At 47.4% G+C, this 20032-nt stretch overlaps 1 protein-coding gene across 1 annotated transcript in view; it reads left to right on the top strand.

The window, feature by feature from the left end:
* Positions 1–20032, top strand: part of LOC149353728 (nose resistant to fluoxetine protein 6-like) — a 79636-nt gene that overhangs the window by 52311 nt on the left and 7293 nt on the right. Inside the window, exon 15 of the mRNA XM_089575855.1 lies at positions 9321–9581. Within this exon, the coding sequence (XP_089431981.1) occupies positions 9321–9581 (261 nt within the window). The remainder of the gene's footprint in view (positions 1–9320; positions 9582–20032) is intronic.

Below are 20032 nucleotides of genomic sequence, written 5' to 3'. Positions count from 1 at the left end.
CAGACGAATCCTCTATGGTCCCACCGCAGCGTGAGGATGTTTTCGGTACCAAGCCGCATAACGTCACCATGGACCGCGTCGAGACAGTACACCTCTTGCTGAGGACGAGTCGCTCTCTGGAGGCTGCGATTCGGAGGCTCTGCTATCTCCACGGCGTCCCGGCCTTGGTTTCCAAGGTGAGTGGCGAATTCGACGACCTCGGAAGCCCCTTGCCGGACCACGTGGAGAAGGAAGTTCCTAAGGTGGAGCAGCGGTCAGACCGCGCACTTGTGCTGCAGCATCGGAACCGCGGTCGCATTGTATAGGTTGCGGTAGGGAGGCTCTGCCGCTGCCACGTCGTCTCAGCCATCCGTTTTAAGCTCAGCGGCAGATGGGACGACCACCGACTCTCCTTTATCGACATCATGGAGAAATGCAGTCATAAGGTGACGTATGGGTCGGACCGTGCATTCGGGCAGCCGCACCTGAGCCGCCGTTCTCTCGAAGCAACGGTCGGGAGGCTCCGCCGCTGCCATGTCATCCCGGCCCTCCGTTCTGAGGTGGACGACGAATCAGACGGGTGCCGACGCTCGTCACCCGCTCCCGCTTTTCATGTTGTCCCGGCAGAACTTCCTGGGTGGCGGCAAGTGGCACGACAACAGGCGTCCCTTGCCCGACTTCACCGAGAGGGGAAGCCATAAGGACGCACCGGTTGGTCAGTGCTTTCGTGTTGCCGCAACAGAGTCGGCATCATGAGGCTGCGGTCGGAAGGCTCCGCCGCTGCCACGTCGTCCCGGCCCTCCATACCGAAGGGGGCGGCGAATGGGACAAATGGGACAACCGCCATGAAATTAATAGTGCCATATATCTTATTAATCTTTACATCACTTTGAAGTCGCTACCACAATGCTTAGAATTAAAGGGGTCTTGCACATTCTTCGTTTTTATGTTCTCGATAGTTAGTTCTTTCTCAGAATTTTTACTGTGTTGTAAGCTGAGCGACACCCATGCAAATCGCGCAGCGCTGCTCGCACCAATGGTACACGCTTTCGACCACGATTACCCAGTAACATGTGTCATTCACAAGGCTCAAACAGTTTTGAACGAGTTCTTCAAAGAAAAGCTATGCTTGCCAGCTTAGCTTAGTGCATTAATCAGCGAAAGGTGTTATAGCTCACGTGTAGGCATTTAGCCATGCATTTTGCAGTGGAATCTACATCGTGAGCCTCAAGAGAAGGCCTACCCATGATCGTCGGAATCAGCGAATCTAACCTGACAACTCATCGCCTCCCAGCCTCTCACTCTTTACTGCAATCTCGCTCCTCTCCCCTAAAAATTTCAGTTTTATTTTTTTCCCCCAACAAGGAGATATAATGGTTGTGGGGGACATAAGGGAAAAAAGCTGCTCAGGGCCAGCTTGACAGGCCCCAATTACGGTTTTAATGGCTGCAGCAGGGCGGAGAAAGAATTATGAAATAGACTAAAAGTTGAAACAAAAAGGCGACAAAAACCCCAAAAGATACAATTCAAACAGTAAAAAAAGAAAGAAAAAGGAAAAAAAAAAGAAAAAAACGCCGTATAAAGCTGATTACAGCACACACTCATGCGCACAAAAATATTTCAAACAGGTTTCTTACAGAGCGGTAAGGTCATTTAGTAACTTTGGCAACCTGTAGCTTAACATTTGTTGACCATAATTAGTTCGCGGATGAGGAATGCACTAAGTCTCCGGAGCACGGGTAGTGTAGGGGTCTACGCGTTTTGTGAGATTAGCGAGAGAGCAATGATTACCTGTTGAATTCTTTGTGTCTTTACGGTAGGATAAAACCAGGCGGTGATTCAATAAGGCAGGAATTATTAGGGTTCTAATATAACTGAAAAGGGGAGCAGAATGAAAGTCACGAGGTTTGCTGCATATAACGCGGAGAAATTTTTTCTGAATGACAAGCAGTCTGTGAATGTTTGTGGAAGTTGTTGGCCCCCATACGAGACAGCAGTAATTAAGAGTACTTCGGAAAAGTGCATTATATATTAAGTTTTATGGAAAAAGGAAGGAATCTGACAGAACGGACTAGACCAAGCACCTGAGACAGTTTACCGGTGAGAAAATTTATATGGAAGTGCCAAGACATATTATAATCAAAGTGCACGCCCAAACATTTGAAAGCTCGTACAACTTTGATTTTAAAAGTATTTAGTAGTATATCAGCAGGTAACGCAGCGTTCATGTTTTTCGATTGAAAGAGTAGGGCTTTAGTTTTAACGGTGTTTGTAAACAGGCCGCCTGGGGTTGCAGCATTTGTAGAGGAGCTGAAGCACTAAACAAAAGAGCGTGCGCGTTTCAGTAAACAGTGTATGCATGTGGTTATTGGGTTAATAAGAAGAACACCAAGTGTTAACTGCACTCTAACTGCACAGATAACGCGAGGCTTGCACCCGAACATTGATGCGCGGTCATGGGTTGAATGAAGAAAGTTTGACCGCAAAAGAAAATTAGAAACGACATCAGGAAAAAGGGAGACAAACACCCACATGTGACCAAGGTGCCTGATCAGAACATGATGGGCGCCAATTTCATGAGGCGAGGATGTAAGCCGTCACACCAAGGCTGTGTGCAGCAGCATCCAGGATCGCGAGTCTAGGCCGAGACGAGTCCTCACTTTTCTAGAAACTGAGCAAGTGATCGAAGGGTTCGGTCCCGTCTGCTGGCGGATTCACCCCACCAGGGCAGGGAGCCAAAGCTATCGGTGGAAGTCCGGAAGCCAGGCGGAAGCAGAGCTTGTCGGTATACGCGGCAAGCGCGGCACCTCAAGAAGCCATTACACGCTCCGAAGCCGTGGTACGAGTAATAGTCCTATCGGAGTAAGCACAGACGCCTGTAATGCCCTAGTTACGTTACCGCAAAAAAAGATACGCCGTAGTTCGAAAGCTCGCCACTTTTCGCTGTTACGGTAGCGAACTGTCCATTTGGTGCAACAAACCAGCCGCGGTGGCTCAATGGTTATGGCGCTCGGCTCCTGACCCGAAAGACACGGTTCGATCCCGTCCGCGGAGGTCAAATTTTGGTGAAGGCGAAATTCTAGAGGCCCGTGTACTGTTCGATGTCAGTGCACGTTAAATAACTCCAGGTGGTCGAAGTTTCCGGAGCCCTTCCCTACGGCGTCCCTCATAGCCTGAGTCGCTTTGAGACGTTAAACCCCAATAAACCAAACCAAACCTTTGGTGCAACAAGCGATGTGACGCGATGATCGACAGAGCGAAGCTGTATTTGTGAATGCCTTAGATATTTATAACGCAGTGTTGGTAGAGCCAAGAGTGCCATCCGACGGCGCCGTCCGGTGGCAGCACTGCCTCCACTGCCATGCTTCGCGCAAGCCGTCCGCCTTAAATCAACACCTTCTCTACAGGGGAACTCGGTTCGCGATCAGCGTGGTTAGCGGTGCAACCCCGGTTTGGTTCACCGTGTAACATGGGAGAACCGAGTTTTCGCGTAACCGCTGTTAACGGTGCCCATGTAAATGGGTATAAGGGTTTTCACGAGGAAAGAAATGATATTACGCGGTCGTAAAGCCACCGTGCGCACTGCTGTCCAGACAGCGAACACAACATTGTCGAGAACATTCCATTTCCGGCGTATATGCGACATCCGGCATGCTGTGTAGTAAGGATTTTAAAACTTGACCTCACCGCCTACGAATTTCACGAGAAAAGTCCTACTCGGCCACGGCACTGCTATATGCCTTCTGGCTTATGGTTTGTGGGGGTGTAACGTCCCAAAGCTACTCAGGCTATTAGGGAAGCCGTAGTGAAGGGCTCCGGAAATTTCGACCACCTGGAGTTCATTAACGTGCGCTCATATCGCGCAGTACAGAGGCCTATAGATTTTCGCCTCCAACGAAATTCGACCACCGCGGCTGGGATCGAAACCGTGTCTTTTGGGCCAGCAGCCGAGCGCCATAACCGCTTAGCCACCGCGGCTGGCTCTATATGCCTTCTTTTACGTTGATGTGACATGAAGCGGAACACGCGAGAGCTGCAAACATGTCAAGAAGATGAAAAGAAGCGGTCATGAAAGAGTGACGCATGTGAGATGGTGGTGTCGAATTAAAAAGATAAAAACGAAATGAAATACAAGGTAAGTGACTGCCTGTGTTTGTGAGTTTGACGAACCGCGCAAGCTTGATGTTGGGAGTCAGGAGCCTTATATTCTTTTATATACTTATTTTTAGCCAGTTTTTTCAACTACGAAGGGCTTAGAAATTGAGCGGCACTTTGATATTTGCGCCCTTTATGCATTGCAGCCCGTGCTGCCAGCCTTCAGAGCCGCTTCTCCCTCAATTTGCTACCAAAGATTCTCTAGATTTCCCCAGATACAAAATATAGTGTTCAGTTGTATATTGTAAAATTGTAAAATTGTATATTTATGCGTAGTTCAATAGCTAGATTTATCGTGCAGCTACCTTATTATCAGACGTAGGTAAGCAAATCAGCTGTAAATTTGAAATGAAGGATGTAAATTGAAGAACTTCTAAATGAAGCTACGAGATAAACCGCAACATGTTTTGGAAATTACAAATGAAAGGCTCTATATCGTACATGTCCTTTTTTCACTGTACTCAAGATATCAGTAAACATGCATCGGCATGTGGAATTAACTGAATTTTTTCCCTCATGTTGTGTCAGTTTAGACTTCAGCTGAAGGATGACATGTACAAAATGCCTGGAGGTCGCTTGAGGAGTGTACGGAAACTGCGACATAAAAGCTGCTTGTTAATTTGCTGCGCTTGCTCTAGAGGGTGGCTGACGTAACAGTTTGAGTCAATTAAAACCATGTAGCAGTGATTGGCTTTTGTAAGCCTCTTGTGACCTCAACTCACTTTGCTCATCGTGGTGGAACTGGAAATTATGGTTTATGGTTTTGGAGGGTCTAACGTCCCAAAGCGATCCAGGCTATGAGGGATGAAATAGTGAAGGAATTCTGAAATTTCGGCCCCCTGGGGTTCTTTAACGTGTACTCACACTGCACAGTACACGGACCTCTAGAAATCCGCCTCGATCGCAATTCGACCGCCGAGGCCGGGATCGAAGCCATGTCTTTCGGGTCATCAGCGGAGTGCCATAACCACTGAGCCACCGCAATAGGTGAACAGGGAATTGTTACCCTAGTTATACTAGCTCAGATTTCCAACATGGCGCTCCTTTATACAAAAAATGGCTCCCTTGTTCTTTCCTAGTTACCAAAACAAACATGCAGATATGCGTACTAAAAGGAATTTCACGTCGTGCAGCGAGCTCCAAATACAGCGTGAGGAAGGGGCGCACGTGTTGTGGAAAGGCGGTTGCGCGCCAGATCACAGCAGCGGGTGCCACTGGCCACGTCAGGGACCATACAGGTCCGACTATGTCCGTGTAAAGGCTGGTTCACATGCATGCAAGCGACTGAAAATTGAGCAGCACAGCGCTGCGAAAAACGTGTAACTTCTAGCAACCTCGCCGCTCTGACTGCTGGAGCCGCCGCGATTGATCTAAAGCTTTTGCGCTGTAGCAACAAAGCGTTTTCACCTGCATGTGAAACAGGCTTTACCCGAGCGCGCGGCGGTGTTGTGCGGGTTTCCGTCAGTTGTAGCGAAAAAACAACGAAAAGCTTGTACTCTCTTCAAAATTTCAGGGAGAAAAAAATAATTTTCTGAGCAAATGAAATTTTCCTAGATTATACAAAAAATCCCCTTTCCTCTAAACCACGTCAAAATTCTCTATATCTAGAGAAAAATCCCTAGGGTGGGCAGCACTGATTCAGCATCACGAACATCCATAGCTTGGCGCACTAACTTGCAATAGCCGCTCCGGTCCCTTTGGGACTACCCCATCCAAGCCCGCCAGGATGCAGGCCGAAAGTTGGGATCTGATGGCACCATGTAGAGGCACAGGTCCAGGTTCGCGCGCGTACAGTGGATGGTGCACAGTCTGTAGAGGTAAAGCTTCGCGGGGGTTAAGAGAGTGTTGGTGTGAAATCTCTGGAGTATGTGTGCCGTGGGCGGTATGTTGGTGGCTGTTGGCGGTATAAATGAGTCATGTCGCTTCGGATGCGCGAGTAGTGTTCAGTGATAGTTCATTCATATAGCCATGCCTCGACGCTCTTCAGTGGGCCGACCCTGGGGATTAACAGAACCCGGTTGTAAAGTTCATGGGCAAGCTTATAATCCAGTTCATTCCTGTAGCAATACCTGCATTAGAAGGTATCCACGTAATAACGACGGAGGCAGGGTGGAGAGTGAGGAGAGCAGCTTTGATTGTGTGGTTCTGCATGCAACGTAACGCGCCTTGGGAGATAGTGTAGTTCTTCGTGCCGGGGTGTTTTAAGGTTCTAAGTTCTACGTATTAAGGAGTATAAGGTTTATATATATGCATCGTATGGATGGGCAGATGTCAAGGGTGATGACGTTAGGCAGATTATTCTATAGGACTCAAGGGTGGATGTGGAGGATGGTAGGAGAGCTGGGTCAAAGGCTGACACATGCAGCCGTGCAGTACAGGAGAATTTACATTCATATTGGACGTGAACACTATCAGTTCTAACCTCCGAAGGTGCCTATTTGGTTATCTGAAGTCAGCAGACGAGTCTAGTAGTCTGTCTTGTTTGCAAGAGCACTTCAGGTTTGCGCACCTCATTTATGAATGGATAGACATTTGTATTAAACCGATGAACACATGATCGAAAAGGCAGAGCTCAAGATGAGAGTATATAGATCTAGCAGCAATGGGTCGAGACAGGGTGGCCTCAGAGGACAAGAGAAATGCGTCTTCAGCAAAGAAGGTTTCGCGGCTTCCTAGTGACTCTTTCTAGTCCTGAGCGTTTGGTTCCTTTGGCTTCAGGTACTGAATGAATTCTGGCATGTTACACAATTGGCATTGTAATCTCAACGTGTTGCTGCACTTAGCACAGGCTCATTATTATGGTCAGGGTGGCCACATTTCGAAGGAGGGGAAATGGAGATTGGCAATGGTAATGGCAGCCACCTGGAGGGCAGCTAGCCTTGAAGGCGGAGAAGAGTTATCGTGGAAAGAGCCGGGTATGGCGAGAGCGTGGGAAGGCGAACAAGAGGGTAGTTACCACAGGAGCCGTCGTAAGGTGGTTGCCATTGAATTAGGAGGGCGTGGTGAAAGCGGACGAATCCCCAACCGGAAGAGGGTATCGTAGAAGGAGTAGGGTATGGCGCTAATCGTAAGAAGGCGCAACCAGTTGCAGGTTTGCACGGCAACCACCCGGAGGGTATTTACCATGGAAGGAGGAGGAGGGCTGCCGTAGAAGGAGGGCGGAATGGTGAGCCAACAGAAGCGGGCGGCAGGTGGCAAACAGCAGGCGGTGCGGCGGATACCGCCGACAGCAACGGCGGCGCGGAATTTAAGAACGAGCTGATAAGAGCAGACGCTCTAAAACACTTCTAATATTACTTCTGAATTCAGGCATAGCCGTTACTTCATTACCAAGGTGTATTTAAGAAAATCTATTATTGGCGCTGAACAGCCGTGTCACGAATTTTTACTCATGATGTAGCAACGCCCACTAGCGAGGACCATGCTGTGCGTAGAATTATGTGGAACGCGTAATGGTAGGCAGCGACGCGTTGGTCTCATTGGTGTACAGGGTTGGCGAAAAGCTTTCCTGCCGCAGCACCTGAAATTCGAGCCTTATAGCTCGAGCATGGAAGCTTTCAATGTATGACGCTTTCTAGCTTCATTGGTGCCGCAAGTTACGCACTGCACTTGCTCAAACGAAGACCTTATGGCCTGATGACTTTTGGCCAGCCTTGCGCGTCCCGCCTGCCTAGGTTTTTTGTTGTACCCGAACGTCTGCAACCGGACGCTATGCCAGCATGAGCTAGATATGATTCAGAGAAAACGAAGAAAGTTTGCAAGAACCCCGTCATATCTATTCTGTCATACTTGTGTTCGCTATCTCTGATGAAGTCGTGATGATTTTTTTTTTCAGGATTTCTCGGACGGTTCCTGTCCTTGAAGGTATTCGTGCCGCTCAGCAGGCTGTCGTTCGGTGTCTACCTCATCCACTACCCGTTCATGGAGATTATGTTGCATGCTGCCAGAGAGCGGTTGTTCTGGTCACACTTTAATCAATAATTGCAGTTACGCTGTATAGAATGATAACAGCGAGAGTGGGAATGTGGAAGCGCATATAGGTAGGCTGGGCCGGACGAACACTAGCAATCTGTAGCGGATTGAACTTGTGCTCTTTGTGGGGCTGTTATTGCGTCAGTAGCTTCGGCTTTTCATGAACGGAACCAGCTTACCTGTGCACGGGCGAAATGGAGATTATTATAGGCCCGGCTTAAAGCACAGGCGTTTTTGTTTTCTTTTTTTTTTCAATGAGTGGAGGTCGTTCTTTCGGTCTAACTAATCGTAGAGCTGAATTCTTAAGCTTGGAAACAGTTCCAAGAAGCTACGCGGCAGATAATACGGCGCATGCAGCTTATTTCGGCGCGAAGATACACTTTTTGTCCCCGTACTGTGCGAGTATTTGAAGCACATTAATCATGAAAAAAACCTGCCGCTTTGTTGCACAGACGAAATTACCGTTTTAGACAACTATGGGTCGCGAGAATATTAGTTGTCCTGTAATCTTTATTTTAACTTAAGTAAAGGTCTTGAATGTGAAACAGTGGTCGTCTTGTAATTTAGTTCTTTGAAACACGACTGTAGAATGGCAAATAAATAAATTCATTCCTCGATTGCCGCCCCCCCCCACGCACACAGACCAAAATAAAAAACAAAAAGAACAAGGTTGCCTTTCTTGTTTTTATAAGTTTTCGGCTGCTGGAAAACTGATGCCCTGACTGCCGCCTACCGTGAGGTTTTCTCTGCACTTGCGTTACCGTTTCAGCTCGCTTCAAGGTTGGCTAGACATTTTCTTCAGGTTGTTTCTGTCACACGTTCTAGAAACGAAATCGTCTGCTGTTTCACCGTTCTCGCCTCTTCGCAGCTAGCAGTAGCGGAATCGCTATAGACTTCAGGAGCTTGTCTGGTGAAGCGGGCGAATGAGGCCAAGCAACGTTTCACTCACGAGGGAGATGCAAATCACCGCTATTTCGATATACCACTGCTCATTTCAGATTAGTCCCCTGCGACTGTAACCTTATCGTGAGGTCAGGGTGCGTTTGAGATGGGGCTGCCTTCGGTTCACGTCGCAGCAAGTTACAGGGAGCATTTTCATTCGGCTGGTAATTTTCGCCATACAAGTGTCACTGGGGTGATGCTGTAGCAGCTAGCATGCTGTCTTCTAGGCTGTATCCGCTCACAGCAACGGCGTCTCTCTGCTTCATCCGCAGGTTACGATGTTCTTCGGTGTGCTCTGTTGGAGCTTCATTCTCGCTTACATGGCGTACCTTGCCTGCGAAGCCCCCACTGCTGCACTGGACAAGCTGGCCTTCCAGAGCCTCACAGGGAGACGGAATGCCCGCAGCCAACAGTCTCATCCAGATAGTGTGAACGGTGTGCCAGAGAAGAGGGCAGAAGGCGGTGGCGTTGATTCAACGGTTACCAACGGCAAGATTAGCGGCTACAAGCTTCCTGACCCGTTGAATGGTGCGGTACGTGGGCTTTCGTAGAACTCTCAGTGGATGGCGTACAGGTTGCTATTTTACTCGGACGTCGTCCTACGTGCACAACGCAGAGGAGTGCTAACCAAAACATCCAGCTGCCGATACAAAAAGTCGCAAATACGGCTGGAAGTGCAAAAAAAAAAAGAAAGAGAAGAAATCTTGGAATGCACAGTGTTCCCGATTCCCATTCAGAGGAATGCCAGGGATACTGCTTCTGCTGACGCAGCCCTTCATTGCAGGGTTTCTTGCACAATTTTGCCATAGCCTGCTCAGCAGCCTCTGCGTAAATAATACTGCGAACGTGGTGTCGAATATTGCGAACATCCTCATTGTGGTGCCTTTCAAGGCTGTTCTTTCTTTCCTTTTATCGGTCTTTTAAGCGAAACGGGTCTGAACATTTCGCCTGGATTTTGTGTTTTGTGAACACTACGCTACACGGAGCTTTCGCCAGTGGACTGCGCAAAGACTATGAAGTGTGGACTCTGCAGCGAGGACCAAGAAGGAAGAGTGTTGTATTTCGCGCTCTGAAGTCGACAGACTGCCGACTCAGCCATAGCACAAGATTGAGCGGCTCGTGTTCGTTTGCGCATGTGTGTTTGTCGAATGCTCTCAGTAAAGTATGGGCAAAATTGTTCCTAAGTTGGCGAATGTACATGGTGTGGCGTTGTCTGCAGTTATTTAACATGCAAGGAAGTTTTGAAGCCCAGGTTTCTGGATACACTAAACTTGTTACCTAAGTCTTCTAAGTAAGTATGTGTGTCTGGCAATATTACGAAGGCGGTCCACCGCCTGAGTATGAAATGGGGTGCGATACCCTCGCTCTTGCTTACATAGCTTGTGTACGTGATCACAGCATGCTGCTCTTCTTTTTTATTTTTTTATTTTTTGGTTTTGGGTGTTAGCGCACAATGGAGAGGGATGCGGGGAGAAGGTGCACACTTGATTAAAGACAAAGGAAGCCCTACCGAAAAACACTACAAGAAAACTTTACGCTCACAAAATAGATTTTACTGTAGTATTTTGTCGTAGCGACAGGTCCAGTTCTGTCGCGGCAACAAACAATATATCAATACTGCAGTAGCTCTGTCGTAGTGAGCGGACGCGAAAATAATTGCTTGTGTTTTGGGACAAAGCTTGTATTTTTCGCCTGGATTGTCCTCGTGATTAACCTATTGTGGTCGACTGTTGGCCAAGGAAGAATTAAAAAAAAGATGTGTTTATTTATTTCTTATTTTTCTACATACTATCCGTCTAATATGGAAAAAGATACGAGTTGGTACAAGTATCAAATTGACGTAAACGCAGGCCGACTTGATAAAACAACCAGTACAGTAATACGGTACAGTAATACAGTAGAGTAACGCAGACCGTTTCTCATCCTTGGCTGGCGGGCTATGTTGGTAGCCTAACCTTACTTTCGTTTCCTACTTTCTTGTTTACCAAATTTTTATTTCATTTTATTTTCATACTCTGCCCTTTTATTTCATTTCCAATTGTTTTGCTTCATTGTCAGCTATACCTTTGGTGTCGGCGAGCTCTCCTATCAATGTCATCGAACAGTGTGTCTATGTGGTACTAGAAACTGTTATGTGTACGTGGCGCGGGCGGGGTATTATTATTCTTCAATCTCTTTAGTCGGCCCCAACCTATCGAGTGTATGTGACTAGGTGAGCTCTCATTAAAGGTATTTTTCTGCAGTTGCATATCATCATTCTGTTTATTGAGAAACTAATGCATGAGACGTATGCGTCAGAAGACGACCTTGTGCTTGACAAACATTACGTTGTTTGTATTCAAAATAAATAAGAACGTGATGCACTGGTTGAAAACTGTCATTGCTTGCGTGGTAAACGGCTGATCGAACGAAGTGAAACTGTAACTGGCACCACTGGTGGGTGCAGTTTTCCAACTACTTTCCAACTACTCCTATCAATCGAGCGTCACCGAATTCAAGTCCCACCTTGATCCACCCCTTAGCCTTCAGACAATGTTTTTCATCCACTCAGCCAATCGCTTATCCCGCCAAATCCATCCAAAGGATTTTTATCCCGAGCGTGCCCATACTGAAACATTCCAAAAATCATTATTCCTACGAAGAGCCCAGGGCTGTTACGACCTTCCAGCCCAAACCGCCTTGTTAACAAGCCATCATCACTTCAAGACCGCCATCGAAAATGTCCTGTAAAATCACGTGCATTGCTGTACTCCGCGCCAACCACTCATGCAATACCCCGTAAAGCGGCCTTAGAGGTATAAATAAATAAATAAATAGGGTGAATATGATTGTCACCTGATGATGCAGCATAAATGTGAGCACTTTCAACCGAAGCAAGTATCGTTTGAGCATCCGCCTCCACAAGCGGGAGTTGTGGGGTTCGATCCTCAGTGCCTTCGGGTATCCACCGATGATACAGTGGGTACAACCTCTACCCTGGCTGGTCCTCGAATTCTTTAAGATGAAATGATTGGGAAATGGGTCTTCGACCCCACATTGAGTAAAAGGAGAAACCTTGCGCTATGGCGCTCATGGCTATAGATGCCCTTGCGCTATAAAAATTTATCACCATAATCAACAGAAGCATGAAAAATAGGAAACGGCGGTAAATGCGCTGAGAGAAATGTGGGCGGGACGCTATCCTGAAGGAAAAACCGCACTTAAGAGTAAATAGTTATTTTCCTGAGCAGGTAATAACACTCACGCGCACACACTCACGCACATACAGCATGCATACACATGCTTGCGCGTGTGTACGCACACGCGCATGCACACGCACACACACACACACACACGCACGCGCACACACACACACACACACACATACACGCACACACGTCGCCGCGTTGGCTCCGTGATTACGGCACTCGGATGCTGACCAGAAAGACGCGGGTTTGACCCCTGCCACGGCGTTCGAACTTCTTCGATGGAGGCGAAATTCTAGTAGCCCGTGTACGGTGCGCTACCAGTGCGCGTTGGAGAACCCCAGATAGTCTTAATTTCCGGAGTCCTTCACACTACAGTGCCCCTCATAACTTGAGTACTACCCCCCCTTGAACGCGCGCGCGCGCGCGCGCGCGCACGCACGCACGCACGCACGCACGCACGCACGCACGCACGCACGCACGCACGCACGCACACACACGCACACACACATGCACGCGCATTGAGGTAGATATTAGGGATGCTGTGCGAAAATGAGAAAAATTTGAATACGGGTCGAGCCTTATTTTCACAGTTTTCGCATACGATTTGATATCTCAGTCTGAAATATATCTGCAATTTGAAGTCAAGAGTTTGATGGAAACTTCATCGCGATGGTACATGGTGAAAAATAAAACTGCGCCGAACAAAAGAGAAACGAAATGGGATGTGGCTGCAGTGACGACCGAATGGCCATCCAAAAGTCTGCAACGAGACTGAGAGAGTTACTGCGCTTTTCCTTTCGTCATAACCAATCATCGTCATCCAACAGGCGGCCGACAATACATTAGCCAACGATATTACTGAGCCCACCTGGAGTGCTCGGGCGTCACCGAATGTGTGAGAGAAAGAAAGAAAAAGCGTAGGGCAGATTACACTCTCGTGTAAGACTGATGACAGAGCGATGCTGTTTGAGTTTGGTTCGACTAAGTTAACCGTGATTATACTCGTCATTTCTATCTGTTGTCGTCTATAGTACATCCCCCCCCCCCCCCCCCGGAAAAAAAAACTACAACAACGAACACTCAGTCATGACTACGTATAAGTGTTTATTTTTACCCACGGGCGCCTCACACCCCTGTCGGAGCGGACGACAAATACAAGAGCTGTAGTCCGCTCCGACAGAGGGCGTAAGGCGTCCGTGGGTGACCTCAATACTGCGAACATAGCAACCGCTGCGTGTGACGAACATGCCGCTGCGCACGACTATCGGAACAACCTCCGGCGTAAACAGCATCGCTGTTAAAAAAAAATAACAACCAGTGCTTTTGTATAAACTACCGGCGCTTAACCGGACAACAATGTTGTCTATCTTTTACCCTGCACAGACGGCGCGCTAGGCCGTATTTAAGTAGCCGAATATTTTTCATCCATCGATCTCCACTTCAGGTATGAGTAGATCGGTGTGGCTGACATGGACCCCGAAAAGACCGCACTCGTTACACCTGATGATATCCATCTGTTTAATCTCAATGAGTTCCGCAAATATAAGGCTTCAGTTACTTTCGAGCTGAGGATGGATACTTTCGGGGCTTCTGCGGGCCACTTTGACCCTGCTACCTTGATGGTTTTGCGTTTTTTTGCCTAGTTTTTATTTATCGTAGCCTCAAGCGCAGTACCCATGCAAGGAGGAGTGGGTTAAGCGAAAAAACAAAAATTGCATAGATGAGTCAAAGACATCCTATGAAAAGAAGAGTACATGAAGAATAAAAACCGGCTGCATTCTAGTAAATATATTGCAAAGGCTAAAATAATACATAAAAATAACAAACATTATTTAAAAATAAAAGCCCTCAAAGAAGGCTCTCATAAGCAAAATAACTGATCAGAAGATTATGAAAACGTGCGTGGTCCGAGGTGCAAGCGATGTCTGCGGAAAGTTGGTTCGACTAAAAATCTCGGCCACCTTTATACTATTGCCGCTTTTTTCTCCAAGCGAGGCCCTAACGCAACTTCGAAAAGTGTCGCCATTCTTGGCCATCTGGCCGACGCCTCTGGAGTACGACCGGCCACCAATAAAAAGATAGGCACCGCCAAGGACGTCACTATTGGATGCCAGCGACGGCTGCCCGGACCTTTGCTTGCCATTGTTGGTATTTCCGCCCTTTTTTTAAACTTTCCACGTACGTAGTCTGCCCATCAACAGAGCTCCTCAAGAAAGACGTTCTCTTCACTTAGTTCCCGGCCCAAGTGGAACTTTTCATAAACCACAGGATTGGTGTTGTACTAGTCAAATAACCGCAGGGCCATGAACGCGCATATGCCAGCCGTCCTATCTCTGCCCCGAAGCGAAATCACTCCGTTACCGAGCGCGGATATTTGGCGCTTTCGTGGGCGGTTGCCAAATTGTGCCCAACCATGTTTGGTTGGCATTTCACAATCGTGACTGACCTCCGTGCTCTTCACTAGTTTCTTCGCTGGAACACCAAGCGGGGTGATACAGTCGTTGGACATCCTGTGAGCATTGTATAACGTTGCATAACATCGGTTTACATGACGCTGTGTAAAAGACAGTTGTCTGCACCTTCTTACATTAACGCTACGCCTTTAAGCAACATTATTTATGAAATAAGGCAACACTAACTCATTAGTATTAACTTAAGAGATATGAGAGATTGCGTTGTACTGATCGAGACTCGAAGAGTTCGTTGGGAAACGAGGAACAAACCACCAATGTGCGCCCTGTGCACATGCAAGTTTTGTTACGCCTCATAGGTGTAAAATCAGAAATGATTTCTACATAAATAGTGGCAAAAACCGCGCACAAAACGAAGTAATAGAGCAGATCAGCGGTAAAAAAAAATGAGCGTTTACCCTGTGTTTACGGTAGCCTGAATAAACCTCGAAACTCAGCTGGCGCTGAGCGCCTTACGCTTCGTGTGATGAATATTCGCGACGTTAGGTGGTTTGGGGCTCCACTTGATAGTTTACTACTCAATAGATGCGTCACACAGAGCACATGGCTCACATATCGCGTTCAGGTTCGTGACTTACGCAGCATAACATAATTTAACGATCACTCGTGGTATGTATACGAGGTCTGTTAGAAAAGTATCCGACCTTTGGCCGAAGAAAAAAAAACTGGCCTAACTGGAGCGTTGGAAACCTAATAACCTTCAAAGTAGTCTCCTTGGGACTCCACACACTTCTCCCAGCGGTGCTGCCAAAGCGTAAGAACACTACCGTGCTCAACGGCACTTAGGCAGCACCACCTAAATTCACTTCCTGTTTGCCGAGGCAAAAAAACGATGGCATATTGGAAACACGGCTGTGTACGCAGTATACCACTTAGTTTCTGAACTGAAGGAAAGCAAGAATATAACTAGCCACATTTTCTCTCATATAGTTTTGAATGCTGCTTGGTACTGACTAACCGCATTACATCACTTTACTTATGCCACGTAGATACTTGGAGAACCGGCCGACTGTATTTTGCACTCCGCGAGGTGTTTCAAAATTGGACATTACAGCTCTTGCGTCAAGCGTACGAGTACATCGAGCTTCTCGTGTATAGCGAGTGGGGTCCGAGGGTAGCTTGTACGTCAAGGCCATTAAAAGAGCCTCATTCCCTGAATACTGAACGAACCTTTTCTTCGTAGTCGCACGGGATCGCAAAGTTTGCGAAGTCTGGCGTACCTTGGATCCGCATGCGCTTTGTTCTAGCTTCAAGATTCACTCTGCTGCAAGGCAGGTTGCAGTCGAATGCATTTTCTCGCAAAAAGGACAAGCGCAAGAGTGTTTGAGCAGCAAAAGAGATCAGTTTTGTAAGAATTTTTTTTCCCTGCTCCAAAACGATAACAATCCACTCTTAGCGACTTTTGAATCGCGATCCCGTAGTGAACAGAAGGGCCGGTGTTGCTGTCTTTTCTCGCACATACTTCCGCTCAGGTGTATCCCTGCCAGCGATGAAAAGTGATAGAACCGATCGTCCATTTGCCATGCTGATCTTGGCCATTTGCATTGGTTTGTCGCTTGCGATCCAAGGGTCGCGCGCCGAAATTAATGCTGATGCCCCGGTGGCTGTGCGGTCAACAACAGCTCCAGCTGCAGTCGTAGACGATACCGACTTCATGGCAACGCTGAAAAACTTGGTGGCCAGCGCATTCGCCAAAGCACCCCCTTCACTGACACGGAAGGTACTGGAGGCTGACGTCCGTCCGGAGTGCAGTGTAGCCCTTCTTCGAACTGTGCGCGCCGTCAAGAACTTGGAGCCCTGGGTGCTGAGACGTGAGTGAGCAGGAGCTTTTTCCCGTTTTTCTCCTTGGGAAGCAGAACCCACTTGTATAGACAATGTGCAGAAAAGACAACGTGAAATAGTACCGGAGTATAGGCTTGCACACGCGTATACACATGTGTACTGAATTACAGAGAGTGCATATATGTATATTCACAGGGTACTCTTTGTACAACCCAAACAACATAGAACACAGTGCGTTAGAACCATCCCCATCGCTACTGCCGTCTAGCGTGACGTGCCAAAACCGTGCGCCATGCCAGCTGCATGCGACCATTCACTACACCCTTCTCCTTTTCAATTGATTAAATGTTTAACGTGCTTCCCACTGTTCGATTACTACACCGTCCGGAGATGATTTGCCCGAAACACAAGGTATCCCGGTTCGTCACTTTTCGAGCGCAATTTCGCAGAAACAATTTACGATGTGCCGCGGTGAAACCTCGCGTCGCAGAACTGTTGTCACTCGTAGTGCTGATAAGACAATCATGAGTAGCAACGGGTGCTTGACGATAACAACACTATATCCTTTTTAACAAGTTCCTATTTTCGATTAAATGTGTCTATTTGGCAATTGGGTAAGGTAATCTTATGCGCGTAGCATCATATTTTCATTCCGGAATAGGGCGAATTGTAGTGTGGGCTGCTGTTCTCGAAAACTGACAAAACTTAGTCGCTTAAAAATCACAAAAATGTTTTAAAATTGCATCTAAGAATAGTAAGTGTACGATTAATTTACATAAACAAATTTTACATGAATCATATGACAGCGATTTGCAGAAGCACGTGTAAGGTTTCCCTTGCTGAGGAACGGAAAATCTAGCTGGGTGTAGCAGTCTTTCATGCTTAAACATGCAATACCTGCACCTTCGCGGAACTGTCACTTGCGTTGGGCAGATGACGCTGCGCTAGGGTGCCTTGATGTCCGTTCGTCTCTGTTTTCGGCGCTGACCATCGAGATACCCAGAGCAAAGCTACATTTCCTATTTCTTTCATCTTTTTTTGTCCGTTACGCTTGCTTGACGCTTTACCGTCCCATACCATGTCCGGAACGTGCGGTAGGTACCCAGTGCAGTTGCAGTACGCGGTACATCGGCTAGCCTGCAAAAATTCTTTGAAAATCGAAAAAAAAATGACAAGAAAGAGGCAATCGCTAATAGATATCGGCCTTTAACATCTTCGAGGAGATATTTCTAGAGAGCCTCTTGTTTTAGTCGCGAAGTTTAACCGTGCTAACTGAGAGAGCAATTAGACTGGATAGCCGGGCGCGTGACCAGAGTTGAGAGCCGCATGGTTTAACTTTCGTGGCAGCGATCCGTGTTCCCCAGACGCAGTGAAAAAGAAAAGTTCGTTTAGATGGTTGGTTTATGGTTGGTTTATGGGGTTTAACGTCCCAAAGCGACTAAGGCTATGAGAGACGCCGTAGTGGAGGGCTCCGGAAATTTCGACCACCTGGGGTTCTTTAACGTGCACTGACATCGCACAGTACACTGGCCTCGAATTTCTCCTCCAAAGAAATTCAGCCGCCGCGGCCGGGATCGAACCCGCGTCTTTCGGGCCAGCAGCCGAGCACCATAGCCACTGAGCCACCGCGGCGACAAAAGTTCGTTTAGACTTCAGCTTCTGCGCTCTTTTTGCGTTTCCCCCGACGTTTTCTGACTGTACGGCTTGGAATGGGATCGCCGAGCTCGCGTTAGCGTTTATGATTCAACCTATATTTTTCATTGTTCAAATCACCGAAAAAAAGAAAAATATATCGCTGCGTGAACGTGTAAACAGACTTCTGTCCATTGCTCACCGGTAGTCTGGTTCACGTCCCCAGGTTTCACGCACAGTGACGAGACAGCGGTTAACTACAACGTCAAGGATCGGAACTACTACATAGAACGTGCGCTCCTTCGTATTTCTGCGTTAATTCAGGCTTCAGACTTTCCTTTCTGTAACTGCGCCAGTATAGTCCTTTACTCTGTTCTATAACTTCTATTGGTAATAAAAGTAAACAGCCGCCGCGGTGGCTCAGTGGTTATGGTGCTCGGCTGCTGACCCGAAAGACGCGGGTTCGATCCCGGTCGCGGCGGCTGAATTTCGATGAAGGAGAAATTCTAGAGGCCCGGGTACTGTGCGATGTCAGTGCACGTTAAAGAACATCAGGTGGTCGAAATTTCCGGAGCCCTCCACTACGGCGTCTCCCAGAGCCTTAGTCGCTTTAGGACGTTAAAGGGTCAGTCTACTGAATTTTATCGACCATATTTTCTTTGCGGCAACCGATAGCTCTTTACTCGAATTACCGTTTAGCCAGCTGTGGTGCCAAGCAGTGCGGTAGAACATTTTAAAATAGAATTTATTAATGTGGGAACACATCTGTATGAGATGGTAGTCTCATCTGGCAACCATCTGGATTTCCGCCGCGCGGCGACAAACATGGCGGCGCCCGTCGAAGCCGGACCTCTCGCTTCGGACTGAATTCTCGTTGTTGCTGCCTTTTTCAGTGCGTTCACTGGCCATAAATGGGGCGCCTGTCTTTCGCTTCGTCTCATCTCGCCTATAAGAAAACATATAAGAGATAAATTTGCTTTATTTTAATTATTAGAGCGACGATTCTGCCGCTCCTAGGCTTGAGTGGAGAGTCGGTTTGTTTACAGCAATGGTTCCCGTCCTGACGACCAGATGGCGCCACTATAGGCTGAGTTTATTTTTGCGTCTGTGCTAGCATACGCTGAACTAAAAGTGGGAATGTGCCTGCGTTTTGCGTACGTGTAACTATAAATATTCATGTGATTTACAAAAAAAGAGAGCGGTACGCCTTCTACAGTTTACTAGAACAAAACGTGCGTTTCTCTGACATTCGGGCATACAAATGGTACGTAGTATATTCACTTATGCTTCTACAAAAAAGACTACCACTTTCTTGAACAAAATGAACGTTTGGGGTCGCCACCATGCTTTTTTACGCGACTTTTAACGCCGAAATAAAATATAAATTCCTGCCTAAACCGGGCGCAGACCCCTCGTTATTGATGTTATAGGGTGCCAACTACCAGAATATGCCATTATTTATACACTCATCTCGGTGAGTAGACTGACCCTTTAAACCCCATAAACCAACCAAACCAACCAATAAAAGTAAACAACGTGCGATTAAAATCTGCACACCAAAGAAGGCTAAGGTTCGCATTTATTCCGTTTTCCGTATCTATTATTCTTGAATTTATATGCACGCGCACAGGGCTTCGCGACAGTAGGCCGCAGTCGTTTTGGCTGCGTCGCACCTCTTAAGCAGTGTGCCTCGTTCTCAGAATTACAGTAGAAAACTACACGTTGTCATTCTTCTTTTTCATGATGTTTGTTTAAAATGACAATAAAGTTATATGCTCGTTTCCTTCGAAATATCACGCGATTTAGCCCTGGACGACGTAGAACACAGCTTCTCGGTGGTAATGAATGGACGACATGTCTATACAGTCTCTGTGGAGTGCACAGAAATTAAGCTGACAACTGAACGTCATG

Source organism: Amblyomma mixtum, chromosome 3 (assembly GCF_055824585.1).
Source record: "Amblyomma mixtum isolate Tamu chromosome 3, ASM5582458v1, whole genome shotgun sequence".
Taxonomy (NCBI): domain Eukaryota; kingdom Metazoa; phylum Arthropoda; class Arachnida; order Ixodida; family Ixodidae; genus Amblyomma; species Amblyomma mixtum.
The sequence above is the reverse complement of the archived record's forward strand: the minus strand, read 5'-3'. Positions and strand labels throughout refer to the sequence as shown.